The sequence below is a fragment of the Tasmannia lanceolata genome, unplaced genomic scaffold (assembly GCF_043159265.1).
Source record: "Tasmannia lanceolata isolate RefF3 unplaced genomic scaffold, GAP_Taslan_0.1 ptg000008l, whole genome shotgun sequence".
In the NCBI taxonomy this organism is placed as follows: Eukaryota; Viridiplantae; Streptophyta; class Magnoliopsida; order Canellales; family Winteraceae; genus Tasmannia; species Tasmannia lanceolata.
Window position 1 is genome coordinate 5,802,503 of NW_027518685.1, and position 17,181 is coordinate 5,819,683.

Consider the following 17,181-nt stretch of genomic DNA (forward strand, 5'->3'; position numbering starts at 1 on the left):
ATGTATATGATTGTGAGAATTTGAAGAAGCTTCCGGTAGGGCCCCAAAGCTCACCTAAACTTGAAAAAAATTATGGGAGAAGAAGTATGGTTTGAAAGGTTGGAGTGGGAGGACGAAAGCATCATGTCACGCATCCAACCTCTTTTTGTATCCCGTAAGTGACCGTAACCACATCATCAGTATGAGAGAAGTTTCAATTCCTTTTCCTTCTTATCTAATAATGAGTTCTGCCTTTTGCATTCCCTTTCTTGCAGGTACTCTTTTCCTAAGAGGACATAATTGAAATCCCAACGTAAGTACATTGATATCATGCGGGTAGACTTGATAATCCATTGATATTTTCCATCACTTCTTCCCCTCACCCTCTTCTCCATTTGGATAGAAGATTATGTCTCTGTTGTCCGCCGCAACCCTGAAGATACACCCCCGACTGCTGATCCGATTCGCAGCCACAAATTCGATAATCGGACCATCGAGTGGCTCCTTCACCTAGCAGATCTGTCGATCATCCCTATCCATAGCTCCTCCAGGTCGTCTATGTTGACGCTGACGCAAGCTTCCTTTGAAGATTAATTTCTCTCAGAGCATTGTTCTTTTCTTTTCTTTTGAAATGGAAACAATGTTGTTTCTTCAGAGCTTTGTTACCACTGTATTTTAGCCATTTCCTGGATTTATTAGCATCAAAATAATGCGTTTTTTGCATTTAATATATTGTTAGGTCTATCTGTAATGTGAATAAAATCTCACCATTTTTCATCCAATAGGAAGTTGAGCTTGCATTTGATATATTATTGGGTCTATCTGCATTTAATATAGTTTAAACAGGGAGTTGAGCTTGAGGAATTGGGGACAACTGGATGAGGTTCCCTCGTGTTCATCTAACCGCCATGAGACTGAGGAGATTCTGAGACTGATGAGGTTCTGACAGTGTCAAAACAACCATGTTGTTCAATAGAAGACGAGGAATCCAACCATCACCTGACCAATATTAGTCCTATTCAGATTACTATCAGTATCAATTGCTGCCATGATCTGCCCAAAGTGCTCATCCATCACAATCTGATCTCTTAATAACTCCAATCTAAACATATTCATAGTCATTCAATTTGTAAGTTTCCTTTCCACCACAAACATCAACTCTTTAGCTCCTCAGTATTCCCTTGCTTATACATTGGAGAACATCAACTCTTTAGCTCCTCAAATGTTGGAGTGGGAGGACGAAAGCATCATGTCACGCCTCCAACTTCTTTTTAGGAGTTGCCATTCAATTTGTAAGTTTCCTTTCCTTTCCTTTCTATTTTTAAAGAAAAACTGGGTAATATGCGGCATCGCATTTTCTTTCCATTACATAAACTATGTTCTATTTGAATTTAGTATGACAGGGACTCAGCAACCCTTTACATCTTATTACTTCAAGACTTTTTGGCTCATGTAATGTGTGAAATAGATGCACTTCATTTAGCTAATTTATAAAGAGCCCCATATGCAATGGTTGGAATCAACATGTGAAATAGATGTAAAGTCAATTCTCAACAAAATTAAGGCCATGTTGGTTTTGGATTTTGAGGATTGATTTTGAGTCCAAAACTGATTATTGGACTTAAAATTGTTCTTTAATTTTGAGGTCAGTAACTACTCCTGGAATTGGGAACTTCCTACACATCCCAAATGCTAGAAAAGGAAAATTTTCACCAAACTGAGCTTAACTATGATCTGTTTATTCATGAATCTTTTCAATGCCAAAATTTACCAACTGTTACTTAAAGAAGTAATGTTGATAAGTTCTCTGTTAAATTGCCTCTGCCTTGTGAAAGCACCTAGTTTTCCAGAGAAAAAAATACTGCATGTTTCTAGTTTCAACCCAACTGAAGTGGAAAAACTCATGACTTTGAATGACTCCATCTCTGTGAACTACACACAGAAGTTCAGTGTAGAAACCGTCTCTATTGTCTAATTGGCATTCATGCCAATTGATGTGGCTAAAGAGACTCATGGATTGGATGCACTAAGGCTGTGTTTGGAATGCCGGAATCAGGAATCGGCATCCTAATTGTTTCCTATTCTGATTCTCCCGGAAATGGAATAGAAAAAAATTAATGAAAAAAGTTCAATAAAAATCTCATTCCGACCTGTGCAGAATCAAAGTACCACCTCTTGGGGCAGGAAACAGATTCCGTCATCCTCCCCCTTTAATTCCGCCCTGGTGTCATTTGTAGACCTCTGATTCCATTTAAATTTGTAAATTCAACACCATAATTTTTTGAATCCAGCAAATCTTCAAAGAGATTTTTGAAAAAACATTGCAGAGATTTAAAATAGGGAATTGGTATCCCCCCCCCCCCCCCCCCCGGCCCCCAATTCGCTATTTCCCCCCTTTAACAGAAATCGTTAGCGGGGAGAAATAGCCATCAGAGGGAGGAATAGCACTGCCCTTAAAATAAACACATTTTCATAGAATTATTATCAATTGGGCCGTACATGATTCTATGAAAATGTTTATTTTTTGGTACAAGACCTATTTATGCTGTGGCCCAACAAAGGAACGAGTACGTTTTGTAAAATAAACCCGACCATGTGGCCAAACGTCTCATAGAAGATAAACATGACATGTTTACATAAGGTATGTCCCAAACGTCTGAAACATGACAACATTAGGTCATTTTTAACAACCATGATTGTTTTTTCCATGGAAAATTAGTTAATTCAACGGTGGTGAGGGAGGGCGGGAGATGGAGACGTGAGAAGGCCTCAATGTCTCAATTATGAGAGGTTGAGGGATGGCTAAAAACAAAGGAAAAAAAAACTATTCAAGATGTGATTTATCTTTTCTCTGTTTTTTTAGCACTTTTTCACCTCTCCTGCCCTCTCAAATCTCTCCTTTACCCACTCTCCTTATCCCTCCCACAATATAAACCAACATTTAGGCCATGTTTGGCAACCATGAAAAATTATTCCATGGAATATTTGTGGACCCAGTTGTATGAGAGTATAAAAGAAGAAAGGGGAGGGAGAGAATTAAGTTTTTTTTAATAACTTGTGAAAAGTCTAGTGAAAAGAAAATTCCTAAACTAGTAGAGATCGCATCAAAAATCCCTAAATACTAGTGAAAAAATATTAAGAATTGGTTTTCAATTTTCCCGGTTTTCAGGGCCTTTTCATGCTCCCCTCACTCCTAACCTTAGTAGTCTCTGCATCTCCCAATCATTTTGCACACAATTTTTCATGGTGGCCAAACAAAGCCTTATTCATGTTTTTGTAACATGCAAACCAAAAGACAAAGGTAGTGTTCTAAAAAAGGGTTAGTACCGCATTTCTTACCAATAATCATCATTTCTTAGTACATCATAGTTGGAAAAAATAAGGCCTGCCATAAGCAATTAAACTTGGTTATTTCAATGGAAAAAATGAGATAAGCAAATCCAAAACATTTCCTTAATTTCAGTAAGAACATAACAAATAAAATACAGTGGACTGCAAGCAGAAACTACTGACCAAGTTATCTGTAATATGCTTGGACAAATTTCAAATATCGCTTACTTCATCCAATGTGTACAGCTTTTTAACAGATATATTTTAGATCCCATTAAGAAGAAATCAAAGATGAAAATCCCATTCTTGCATTCATACAGATAGGTTCAAAATGCAAACAATGCTACTTCCTTGATTCCAGTACTTCATTCACTAGCTCAAAGTGGAAGCAGAACAGTATATATTACTTCTCTTCAAACAACATCAAGAAACCACTCAAATATAAGGTCTCCTGATGTGTTTATCATGTATATTTACATAGCATTATATCCTTGCAGAGCTTTTACCAACAGAACCAGAAAGGCCTGTTCTAAGGAGCCATGAAGACCCTCCCGGTCATGGGCTTCTAATTAGCAACACACCTAGTACTGGCCAATGAATTTATCCACACCCGATCTGACTGTACTGGCTCATCGTCGTCGTTCCTATGCCAGCTCCAGAATGCGTGAGTTGAATTCACAATCTTGAGTTCACCGTGACCGAAACTCGCTTCTCGAAAGACAGACCAATCTGGCTTTGGTTGAATGTAACTGCCAATTCATTCATCACTAGATAAGAAGCCTGATCGACAATATATTATGTGATGTCCTGAACTCTAAAACACATACATAGGTACCTTTCCAATTCACTTGGAAAATGGAAAATGACCTCGTTCATTTGCAAAATTGTGATTTCATAAGGTGTAAAAAAGGTTGAATGATAACAGGGTCCTTGTCATCTGTAATGACACCCACTGTTTTTTTGCTGTTGTTGTTGAAGTTTTGTGCCTTCTAGGGTTTCACTAACAGGAGAGTTATGAGTTTCCACCCAAAGAACTTAAGAGAGAACTTGAAGAGTTCTGGTCTGAATTGAGTTATTGACTAGAATCAGGAATCTGGGCAAAATCTTGACCCCAATCAAACCACTGGAGTATGTTGGAGATTGGTGGAATCTGGGCAAAATCTAAAAGCAAGATTTGGCGGTTTCTTCATTAAGAGATCAAATAAACAGAAAAAAACTTCTCATTTCCTACCTGACCAAATAAACATGTGCTAGGTAAATAAGGAGAGTCTTACCTTTGAGCTAAACCTTCCCTGTTACCTCCATCACCGATGGTAATGTGGACAGGACCGCAAGGATCTACTTTTCCATTGTTGACGCGTTTCTGATAATGCAAACAAAAAATGCACCATATTGTAAGTAAGCCCTATAGAGTTTTTTTTTTTTTTTTTTTTTTTTAAAGAAAAGAGAGAGAGAGAGAGAGAGAGAGAATCCAAAAACTATAGTCCGCAACAGTGCTGGATTACCGAGCGCTCATAAGCATGTACATGGCCAGCAAGTACAATATCCACACTGGCCTCATAAAGCAATGGCTCCATGGAAGCCATCATCTTGTTTCCTTCACCTTGATGAGCTCTGTTACTGTTATACCACGGCACATGAAAAAACACTAGCAGCCAGGGTGTCCTTTGACGGTTTACCTTCGAGAGATCGGCCTACAAAACCAAGCACAGAAGAATACTTCTAGCATATGGAAAAAATGAAGATTCATTTCTCATCTTTTGTAGCTCATGGTTCATAAAAAATTTGTGAAAACATGTCACTGGTGTTTAAATGAAATGACAGCTAATTTCTTTGTCTGAACATATCTGCAGATTTTTAAGTGTTGTAATGGCATGACAACCATACTAAAATGGCCCAATTTTGAATTCCAAATATTTTATATGTGAGTATCAGAATTCCAAAACTTTGTTTCTTTGGACCTAGCTCATCTACTAAAAAACTAACCATAAAACCTCAGCAACAGATCAATGTTGCAAGACTTTGTAGGCATCATTCGGTTAGTTCAGTGCCCATCAAGAAATTTTGGAAGAAAGAAACAAAAAAAAAATTCCATCATGCAGAAAACAGTAATTGACCTTCAGAAAAATTAATCTATTCATGTTACTTTTTAGAAAACAGGTAAACCCCAAGTACCATAGAAATCCATACTTGAATGTGGTCAAGTAAAGGATCATAGATAACTTGGCTCCACAATAAAGAACTAACCTTAAGCCAACTATACTGATCTGAGTACTCATCATAATCTGCATAAGAACCAAGCATGACAATATGCACTCCTGCAACTTCAAAGGAGTAATACAAATTTGAACTGGATCCGCTCTCTTCAAAAGGCATCTTCCACCGTGCATTATAGGATTCAAACCCAGCTTTAATTAAAGGTATGTTCTCTTTTTCATGGTTCCCTTCAGTTACCATCCATGGTCTTGCACTTGCAAGTGGTTGCACCAGCTCGCCAAACGAGTCCCACAGGTGTTGCATGTAATCAGCATAGGAGAGGTCTCCAGGGAGCATATGTACATCGTATTTGCACTTGCCTATATGGTCTAGAGTTGATGAAGTCCAGCCGGATTGACCAAGATCACCGGCCACAGCAAAAGTAATTGGGAATTGAGAGGGAGGGGTCTTGAGGTTGAACTCTGGACCTAGTCCCCCGCATCGATAAAAGTAAATTGTGTCATCTTCCAGAGGTCCAATGACAACATGATGTATCGTTCCAGAACTGTAGAATAAGTAACTGTAGGATGTGCTTTCTCCTTGAGATGACGACGTGTATTTTCCAGGTGATGTTCCATATTCGACAACTGAAGGGGAATCATCGTCATCATCATCATCCGTGATCCATGTGATTCGCATTTGTTTATCCCCCGCCAAAGAAATGTGAACCTGCAAAAGCCCTTACGCATGTTTCCAGTGAATTAAGATAGAAATTTGATGATCCATAATGGAAACGAATCATAAGATATGTACTATAAGTGCCATTCACGTACTATAAGATCCAGAATTTCAATCATTTTATCTTTCAAATGGTTGACCCAACAGGTGTAATAGTTTATCTCTTTTGAATGGTGTTTGCCGTTTCTATTCAGTACAGAATTCTTCTTGGAAAGGAAGTTTACTATATTATATGGCACTGAAAGATAAACCTCAATTGTTTGGAGCTTCAATCTTCCATGCTACATAAAGATGAAGTATGGACCAACGATTTTACATAAAGATAGTCCGTAGGGCATCTAAGAAATATGTAAATAATTTGCAGTCAAAGTTCTTTCACACATGATTTAGACTTGGAGATAAGTACATTTTTTTATCTTGCATTGCATGACTTGAAAATAAAATACGTGCTTCATAGAAAGATGAATTAATTTTACAAAATATTTAATTACTCTACTCCAAAGTATCCTTACAATTCTTCTCTGGTGAGGCTATAGATAACCAAATAACTAGAAGTATTTACTTGATGTGAATTCCAGGTTGAGCAAAGAAACCGGAAAATTAATGAATTAATATAATCATGGAAAACACAATTATTGCAAATTCCAAGTTGAGCATAAACAGGAAAATAAAAAAATTAATATAATCAAGGAAAATGTTTCTTCTTATTAATAAAAGTTAAGGTACCGCCCTGGGTTCCTAGATAAATTCTGCGTTTTATATTATATGAATGCTTTGGATCCCAAACAATGTGACCCCCACTGTATTTTAAGCTAGGGTGTAGATAAATTATTTACACTAGGGTGTAGGAACTCTTTTCTCATATATATATATATATATATATATATATATATATATATATATATATATATATATATATATAGAGAGAGAGAGAGAGAGAGGGGGGGGGGGGGAGGGAGGGAGAGGAGTTTTACTGTTCACACCCATGTGGGAAGGCTCTCCTTCCACCAAATCCAATGTGGCAATATGCATGGCAATGAAGGCAAAAAAGAAAAATAAAAAATAAAAACTCCAAAAAGGCACAAACCACGTTCGTTTCTCCAGGATTTTCTCTCGAATCCCATTTACCATACTTCCTCCTAAAAATCGTGCATATCCCGTATAAAACCAAGAAAAAAATCATTTCATTTGCCAGCCTTCCACTAAGAAATGCAGCACGGTACCGTGTCATCCCTCCCCTTCGTCCAATATGCTACATGTGAATTCTATAGGCCGGCATTCTTCCCCATCCTTTTCCCTTCCAAAATGTCTCCTATGTTCCTTATGTTTTCGATGGTGATGAATAAGGTCTCTCTCTCTCTCCTATGAACAATAGCATGAGAAAGACTCAAGGAGGGGGGTGGAAGTCAAAAAAACTCTAGCCTATCTGATGCAAATATTAGGCCTAAATAAGTGGCATATTTGCCGATCAAGGGCCTACTGAGCTACCAGTTGATGTTGATTATGTGGAGGATGTTCACCGATCGGTACCACCCATAGCTGTTTTGCCGATCACGCCGATCCATGACGGGTACATTGCCATCTTCCCAGCTTCCCTGATTCTCACGAAAGACTTGTATTTTGATGATTTTGCATGGATGTTTTCTTCCATATTCCACCGCCAGCCTTTCAGACCACTTTCATTGCTGTCTCGAGCATTAGCCATCAGGATTGCTTCAGACGGATTGCGCCTCGTTCTGCTTTATTGGATTATTTTCATATTTGACCCAGGCGGACTAGAACTCGAGGGCGAGTTCTTTTCAACTGGGGGAGAATGATGCAAATATTAGGCCTAAATAAGTGGCATATTTGCCAATTAGTATTTTATTAGGGGTATTTTAGTCATTTGGTTATTTAAGTTCTTATTTTAGTAGGCTTCTTTAAGAGTTCATGTTTTAGTAGGTTACTATTTCCTAGGTTGTTTATTTGCCTATATATAGGCCTCTTTACAATTTATTTTGTAACTTTGATTGATATTGAATAAAGATTGATTCTCCCTCTACTGTTTTCTTCTTCTCCTCCTCCTCTCATATTCTTCTCTTCTCCTCCTCCTCTCATATTCTTCTCTTCTCCCCCAATTTCGTCTCTTCTTCTCTTCTTATTCTTCTTCTATTCTTCTCCTTCTATTCTCTTCTTCTTCTTCTATCCCCTTTCGTCTATTTCTCTCCGTCAATGTTCCTAATCTAGCCATTCTATCCAATTCACTATTAGCCTATCTTCTGACGTGCTAGAATGAAATGGATGAGCTCCCCACTCTTTCTTGGATCTCATCAAACCACTGAGTGAATCTCCAGGGAATGGGATGACTCCCCCTCCGCCATCTGATGACAATGATAGAGAGTCTCTCTCTCTCTCTCTCTCTCTCTCTCTCTCTCTCTCTCTCTCTCTCTCTCTCTCTCTCTCTCTCTCTCTCTACAATCACTCGATCCATGAGGGAAGTGTCGAGAAACCTAAGACCCTGAATCACCACTCTAACCTTTGCTTCATTCAAATTCGTGACGCCAATGGGCCCTGAGAAGGCCCACACCATAGCTCATGAACGTCTCTTAGCACTCCGCCTACCCTGGCTGAACCCGGGTTTCCCAAGCTAGAACCATCAAAGTTAAGCTTCAGGAATCCAGGACTCGAGGATTCCCACTGTGGCATTTGCACTGAAGAAGGCTCCGAGCTAGCACATATCACCCTGCATCCATAGCATAAATCATAAGCAGAGCCAAACCGGAAAGCGGGCAGATCCGCACAAGATATAACAAGGGCTATCACCTTCCCGAATAAGAGGTGGGGGCTCCTTACCATTCCTCTGAACACTCTGGCGTTTCTTTCCTTCCATAATACCCAGATTACAACTAGCAATGATAAACACTAAAGAATCTTTCTTTTCTTTGGCCATGGAGCAGAGGACCAACACTCCAAGAGATCCCAAAGCTTGGATGGGCAAACGCACGACATACCAAATCTACTAAGCAGACTGCCCCATATCTCAGTTGCCACTTTGCAATGAAGGAATATGGGATCAACATATTTTCTTGACAAATGCATAGGGCATAGTGGTCAATTAACAGCATATGGCAAGCACGAATGTGATCTTCTAAGCAGCTGGTCTTCCTACCTTAGTGTCACATTCTATTGCATTATGTAGCAGTTATGGACTTCTGGGTTCCAACTCTATATCAGGCCCATTTTTTATATTTATGATGAAATGTTTAATGCATGCATATTTGCCTTAGTCATGGATGGAAAGAGATCTGCAATATTCGGTAAGGGAACCCAAGATTGCCCAAAATTGGGAGCCACCTGGTTCTGGATTCTTGAAACTGAATTTTGATGAATCTAGCTTGGGGAACCCTAGACCTTCACGTACTGGAGGAGTTCTAAGGGATGAGCATGGCATTGTGCGTTGGGTATTTTCCGGGCCCATTGGTATTGCAGATGCCAATGAAGAGGAAGTGCGGGCTATTTACCAAGGAATAAAGTTCCTGGAAAATATTGACCTCAATAATGTGGTGATTGAAGGCTTGCTTAATGTAAGATCGCTTGAAGGTTCCCATTCATACCCTCGGAGATTTGCCCCATTTTTTACGAGATTCGGGATAGGGTGGGCAGACCTAATATTTCCTTCGTTCACATTAGGAGGCCGGCAAATGAGGTTGCCGATAGACTAGCTAGAGAGGGTGTGTCGAGGGCGGAGGTGGAACTCTTTGATTTCCTCCCTCCTTGACCGCATTTTCCTTGCCCCATAGGGGTTTTCTTCTGTATTTTTGTGTTTTTTTTTAATTCTCTCTTATCACTCTTGTGTAGACCTCCTCGGTCTTAGCTTCTCTTGAATGAATATGTTATTACCATTCCAAAAAAAGAAAAAAAAGAAAAAATTGCCACAAGTCATACCACCAGTTTATGTATTTTTTATTCATATGTATAATTATTATCTTATCATAAAAAATTCTACATTATTTGGTACCGAGATGAGATTTTTCATGGATTTGGTCTTTTGCCCTCTATCCCTCTCATCTATCTACTTTTTTCTTTGTCGCCCCGATGCAGTGCATCGCACGGGGTTTCCCACTACTCTATATACAGTGTATATATACACATAACTATGGAAAATACATATTTATCCTACAACATAAGAAAGATGAATTGATTTGCAACATATTTGCCTATTCTACTCCAAAGTATCTGTTGAGAAAATCCACCGGACAAATCAGATCCAACCTTGCACAAATAAACGAAAAAGTAAAATAAGAAAACAAGACGAACACTAAGATTTACGTCATTGGACCAAGATGCCTACATCCCTCTCTAGCCCCTCCTCTTGCCGTCATAAGTATTTACTTAATGTGAATTCCAGGTTGAACAGGAACAGGAAAAATTAACAAATTAATATAATCATGGAAAATGCAGATTTATTATAAAATACTTCTCCATCATAAACAAGACATCAAATATCAGATATCAAACTAGCCACTAATCGAATTGAACTTCTCCAGTTCATAAAACAATCCAAACACATTTCACTAATAAAACACGATTATCTGAAATGCAACTAAATTAAGAAAAAGTGTATCATAAATCGAGAAATGCATCGAGATCTCAACAATAGGTTGACATCCGATCATACAAAAAAGAAAACGTCAAGAAATGATCCAGATCTTTCATTCCAACAGGAGAAAAGCGTTAAAAACAGAGATTAATAGAAAAATTGGAAAGTGAAACCCTAGAAAGAACAATTACGGCTTAGGGAAACAAAGATCAGCGGAGAAGAGAAGCTTTTACCTGTTGAGGATAAGAAGAATGCCTCGGCTTCCACGGGAAAGTTAGGGTTTTTCGAGGCTTTGGGCGAACATATTCCGCCATGGATGTTGCAGAGATCAGAAAAATAGCCATTAAAACGATCTTAAGCTTCATTTTTTTCCCCTATTGTCAGCACGATGGATTTCACTGGAATGCTGGTTTGGGCTTATATTCATCTTGAGGTTCCCGAAATACCAAAAATACCCTTTAGGTCTTCATCAAACTACCGAAAACACCCCTTCGAAATGCGGCTTTTGTATTAGATTTGGTAAAATGACGAAATTGCCCCTCATAAGAATTAAATGAATAAGACGAATTCAGCCATGATGTGGCTCCTCTATATTGAAAAAGAGTCGCCTCAAAATGGCTTTGTGCCAAATTGCCTATAGTCCTAAATAATATGTCGAAATTTATTTATTTTTGAGCCATCATTAACCGCTTGTAAAAGAGATTTTTTTGGATTCTACAAGCGGGCTTGGGGGCATGAGATCAAGACCGTTGATCTTATTGAATAGTTTGAGGCGACCAACATGGTTTTAGTTAGGGTGCTGGTCTTCCATTGGAAACACTTTTGTTTTCAAATGGGTGTATACTTTCAGTTTTCATACAAAAATGATTTGTCTAGATTTTATCGGATTTAAATTTCATTGGTGGCACCTTGCTCATATGCAACAACTCGTTGGAGAGACTTTTTCATCTCCAACCCAGAACCTTATAATCTCTAATATTAGCCAATCACGCACGCGTAAGACAACACTACCTTCTTACAATAAGTGGGATATTGTTAATCACCTGATGAGCCATCTATGTTTCATCTACTAATGCGGCATTTTCATCCTCTCCAAAAGTCCCCAATGCAAGTGCCATGGAATTGATAAAGGCGCCCATTTGGAAATTGATTTTTATACAAAATAATAATTGTGATATAATTTAAAAGTCAATGCATGAGGCGATGTGCAATTCATATTTGGGGTTGTAAACATGAAGATCATCGATATACTATCCATCATTAGTCCCTCCCAAATAGGCCACTCATACATTAAAAAAAGTCTACAAAAATCAACAATTATGTTTTTCTTGGTGGAACCCTAAATGAGGAATGATGGAGCAAGGACCTAGGATCATCTTATCAAGGTGATCTCGATGCCATTTGACCCGCCTTAGGGTCGTCATTCTCATCAACGGATCCAAATCACATGAACAAGGCAAAAGTGGAGGTCCAAAAACCTAAATTTTGGGCCATAGATATTTTTTTTTATAAAATCCAAAATGCTCCTTATTTTTAAGGAAAATTGCAACCCAAAATAGATCCAACGCTCCCTTAAAAAAAATCATCGGTTTGGCTTTCTATAGTGTGCATTCATCGGCATATATTGATTGGTAAGGGTATTTCGGGCAAAGAAAAATAATGGTATTTTCATAATTAGATTGCAGAACGAGGTCATCGGGTTCCAACCTTGCCTTTTAAACTATGGCTTATCTTAATTCTGTAATAGTGTACTCAGTCATGTGAGAATGTTTGTCCTTTTCAGAAGAACGAGTATGTCAAAGTATTAACATGTTCACACTTCCTTCATTTAGTATGTTTCAAAAAGTACACATGTTCACACTTCGTTTGGGAAGTGAAGTATGACGAGTTCACACTTGATTTAAGCGTAAATAGGTTGTACCTCGTAGATCATCTCCATATGATGATGATCCTAACCCTCGGATCAGTATAGGGACTCCACATAATAGAAACGCCTATAAGGGTTAGGATCATCATATGGAGATGATTTATGGATTGCAGCTCAACAATTGAACGGTTTGGATCATCCAATAAAGTGGGCCCCACTAAAATATACATACAGATCTAGACCGGCCATTTTGGAACCTCACCATATATATATATATATATATATCAGTCGTAGTTAAAACTTAAAAGAGACACAGTAACCAAGTGATACTAACCATATTCAGAATGATTTTAGTCATGAGCAGTGCATAGTTAGCAAAACCTCATTTTAAATGGCATTTTTTTAGGAAAATGATTTCAGCGCTCCAACGTTTTGATAAACATGCGCTCCACATGTTTTGTCGTGTAGCTTCTTAAGAACCGTAATATTCCTCTGACAGCCCTTTAAATACTACAAGACAAAAATAGAAGCGCATGTTTATCAAAACATTGGAGCATATAAATCATTTCCCTTTTTTAAAATGCGTTTTATCACTCCGTTTAAAAATTTTACAAGGAAAATGATAAATGCGCACCTTTTCATCACTAGGCACACCCAGCAAGCAACAGTGTAACAATGACTACAGAGGGGCTGATGTAATTCACGTCAGAACGATTCAACGGATTTGATTCCCACGTACACTCTGCAATTGGGTGTTCCATATGATGAAAAGGAGCTCATTTATCATTTCCCAAAAAAAAGAAGCTTTTTCGAGGAAAACATTTCAAAGATGTTTTAAATCTTATTAAACCCATTTTTTGGCCAACTTTCCAACTTTAACCCCACTAAGTTTTGTAAATTACAGGTGTTGTTTTCATTCACGAGGTGGCTGGTTGTCACAAATGCCTTTTGCTATGGATGCTAGCAATTTCCAATTATAAATGTATTTTTTTGGGGATTTGCTAGCCTCCTTCGCATAAGTACCTTCGCGCTCCGTCCTTTGCAATTTGCAAAACCTCAAGAGCACGCTTTCCTAAATCTGAAACTGGTTTTAAATCTGAAACTGGTTTAGCCACCATTGTATAATAATAGATAAAAAAAAAAAAAAACCAAATAGGGTAGAATTGACACCGGGGAAGAATTATAGGGGGGAAATGCCTGGCAGAATAAAGATGAAAAATGCTGGAACTTGTTTTCCACCCCAAGAGGTGGTATTCTGATTCTGCTCTAGTCTCTTTTTTTTTCTTTTAATTTTTTTCCATTCCGTTTCCAGGAATCAGAGTACCCATTCCGTGTCCGTATGTGAGAGGAAAGAGAAAAGGTGGCATCAAATCAAAGATAATTCATAAGTAGCAGGGAGGCCTGATTCATTGAATCATAATGTTGTCTTTAAAGAGTGGAAGAGAAATCATAGATATTTTAAGAGGAAAGGTCTAAAATACACGAGACCCCACTTTTCCTTGTCCTTTTCTGCAGCCTAAAAAAAGGCCTTGAATCTTGCTGCATACTCTGATTCCTTATTAGTGGCCTCTATCAATGTCATTTGGAAAAAATAAAAAACCTGTTAGCCTTTTCATTTGTTAGGAAGTGACAGAGAGTAGAGATAGCCTGATGCATCCTCCTAGAGGGCTATCCTTTTCCTTCTATCTTTGATTTCAAATGGGTTTTCTTGAAATTAAAGAGAATCCATTAATTAGTAGAGAAACTCTGCACAACCGTAACATGGGTTTTCTTCAAATCATAATCTCCCACAAAATAGATACACCAGCTAATTAAAATTCTAAAATACCAACACAAGAAAAACTTAAGAGTTACACGAATTTCAAGCAGCACGTGCAGAAAGATTTCCGTTACTGTGAATCAAATCAGAAGAATTGATTCGGAGATTCCATCTAACAAATGATCTTGGAACGGTAACAGTCAAAACCCCGTTTTCATATGTGGCAGAAATACCATCTAGATTCACTCTCTCAGGAAGGCGAAATTTTCTCATGAATTTCCTCATGGCCTCTGTTGACTCCTCATCACGTTCTGTTCGGATTATCAGGTAGTGTGAATCCTCGAGTTCTACTCTAATCTCCTCTTTTCTCACACCTGTAAGGACACCAAAATTAAAATATAGCTAGCAAGGATTACAAAAGTACAAAACCCAGATAAGGGTAGGAGAAAAGTCGGAAATTACCAGGGAGGTCAACAGAGAAGAGGTGAGATTGGGGTGTTTCAGCCCAGTGGACGTAGTTTTGTGGGGATATGAAGAAGGGATATGGAGATGGACGAATTACAGAGAGGTCCATTTAATGGTGTTTAAGAAATTGTGGATGAATATCGGGGTCTCTTTTGATATTTTATTAGAGGAAGTTGGGCACTGCCAAAATATCCTTTTACTTGGTCACAATTTGGTGGTAAAACCTTGGGGCCCACTTGATCTTGAACCTACACGTGGACGTGTATGATGACTCCAACCCGTCATTTGTATAGGTGGCCCCTTCAAAAAGGAAAACCATGTTAATGGAAATCCGATTGATCTAAACGATCAGAACATCAATGGACAGGATTTGGGAAATATAGCTAGAACTGAACCATGACCGTTGGATCTGTGTAATAAGGTTTAGAATTGTTTTGGATCTTGATCTCGACTTAGCCACAAAATCCAATGGAGCGTCCTAGATCCGAGTGTAGGGTTCTAATATATGAACATATCCTTTATATTTTCGTTCAGATATGTCATTTCACTGCCCTTTATATATTTGAGATGCAATTTCTCCAATGTTGGGCCTTCCTAACTTTTCCAACCCTAATAATAAACATACTTAGATTCTCTATTATCTTTTCAAATTACTTTTATCTGTGGGCACTGAAAGGGGTTCTGACTTTTTGGTATACCTTTTTTGGGCTGGGAATTTTCAACACCCCATTTACAACTTTTGTAGTGCCAACAATTGGATCTGGTTGCCCTTTCCTACCCAGTTATATTTGGGTCAGGCTTTTTCAACTCGGGGCTAGAAATTTCTTGATGGGAAAATCACATATACACCCCCATGTGGTTTGGCCATTTTCAGCTTTAAACCTTGTGGTTTGGAAGTTACCAACGACATCCCCTAACTTTCCGTGGGTTTTTTTAACATGACGGAGTGGACGGAAATGAGGAAATGACTGTTATGCCCTCGTCTTCCTCAGCTGAAATTAGGGTTTTCATACTTTAAAACTGAAAATTAGGGTTTGATGCAAACCCTTGTATATTTATAAACATAAACCCTCGATTTAGGAGTTTTATTTGTCTTCATTCACATCATTATCATGATTTGAACATAAACCCTAATATTTTAGGGTTTTTTTTTTATATATCAATTTTTTTCTTGAAATGTGAGTTTGATGTAGCCATGGGGTGGGGTTTCATTGTCTGTGGAGATGGCGGTAGCCGGACGTGGAGGCGGCGACATTGGGAAATGGCATAACCCTAATCCCTTTGCAAATAGCTTAAAACTAGTGATAAAGGGTATTTTTGTCCTCAAAATATTAACCATCGTTAGTTTTAGCATTCCATCAGGTTAAACTAACGGACCGTCAACGGAGGGGGTCTACTTAAAAATGTCAGGAAGTTGAGTCTTTGGTAACTTCCAAACCACTGGGTTTAAAGCGGAAAATGGCCAAACCACAAAGAGTGTATATGTAATTTTCCCTTTTTTGATAAGCTGAATCTGGGATTGGCTATCTCGCTTGGATAATTTTGTCTTCAAATTATGTTGTTCCCTGTTCATCAATTTTGTTTTGGTAATATCTCATCTAAGAATAAAGGTCGAAATGAAAACAAGGATAGCCAGTCATCCCCACCAGCTTGCTATCACCATAGTGAAAACTTAGGCTCTTGTTGTTCAAAGTTATCTTTTATTCTCCATATATCAGAGTTAAGCAGCTCTTTGAACTTTTGAGTTTGAGAATTTCCTAAAGAGCACTTCCTTTTTTGTGGAAGTCCAGCCAGTTTCAATAGGACTTTTGGACTACTCAAAGACCACAATATTTCCTAATAGGCTCAATTTGGTTTCCAGAAAAATTGACATTCCCATGGAAAGTTAAGGGGAAACGAGAGGATTTTACAATCCCCAGCCACTTCTACCATATATAGTTATTTTTTTCCTGCCTGTCCTGCTGGTTGCCCCAAAAATCCGGTTTTCTAGAGAGCTGGCACAAGACTTCAATCCAACGGGGCACCGTTTTCCAGAGCTTTTTGCATGGGCGAGCTTCAGTTTATCATTCCTCCCTCTTAGCACTTTTCAGTGAGGCTACGTTTCTTTCAGATTAAAATTGGATGTAAAATTTGTTTTATGTTGTAAAAATGAGCATAAAACATATTGTAACTCCATTTTTACGTCAAAAGAAACAGAGACTAAGCAAAAGACAAGTACAAAATTGGGAAATTACATCCCACTACGCAGAAAATCACCATCCGCAAACA

General features: G+C 38.3%; 2 protein-coding genes across 2 annotated transcripts; both read right to left on the bottom strand.

Annotated features, from left to right (window-relative positions):
* Positions 1–3,596: 3,596 nt before the first annotated feature.
* Positions 3,597–11,225, bottom strand: LOC143884094 (purple acid phosphatase 18-like). Its single transcript, XM_077387482.1, has 5 exons — positions 11,056–11,225; positions 5,557–6,234; positions 4,815–5,003; positions 4,584–4,672; positions 3,597–4,058 (listed from the first exon to the last, which is right to left on the bottom strand). The coding sequence occupies exons 1-5, from the start codon at positions 11,185–11,187 to the stop codon at positions 3,875–3,877; spliced, it is 1,272 nt and encodes a 423-aa protein (XP_077243597.1). The 5' UTR covers positions 11,188–11,225; the 3' UTR covers positions 3,597–3,874.
* Positions 11,226–14,550: 3,325 nt separating this feature from the next.
* LOC143882488 (15.4 kDa class V heat shock protein-like) lies at positions 14,551–15,022 on the bottom strand. The gene is made up of 2 exons (XM_077385965.1): positions 14,911–15,022; positions 14,551–14,822 (listed from the first exon to the last, which is right to left on the bottom strand). Exons 1-2 carry the CDS (start codon positions 15,020–15,022, stop codon positions 14,551–14,553), a joined length of 384 nt encoding a protein of 127 aa, XP_077242080.1.
* Positions 15,023–17,181: the final 2,159 nt, after the last annotated feature.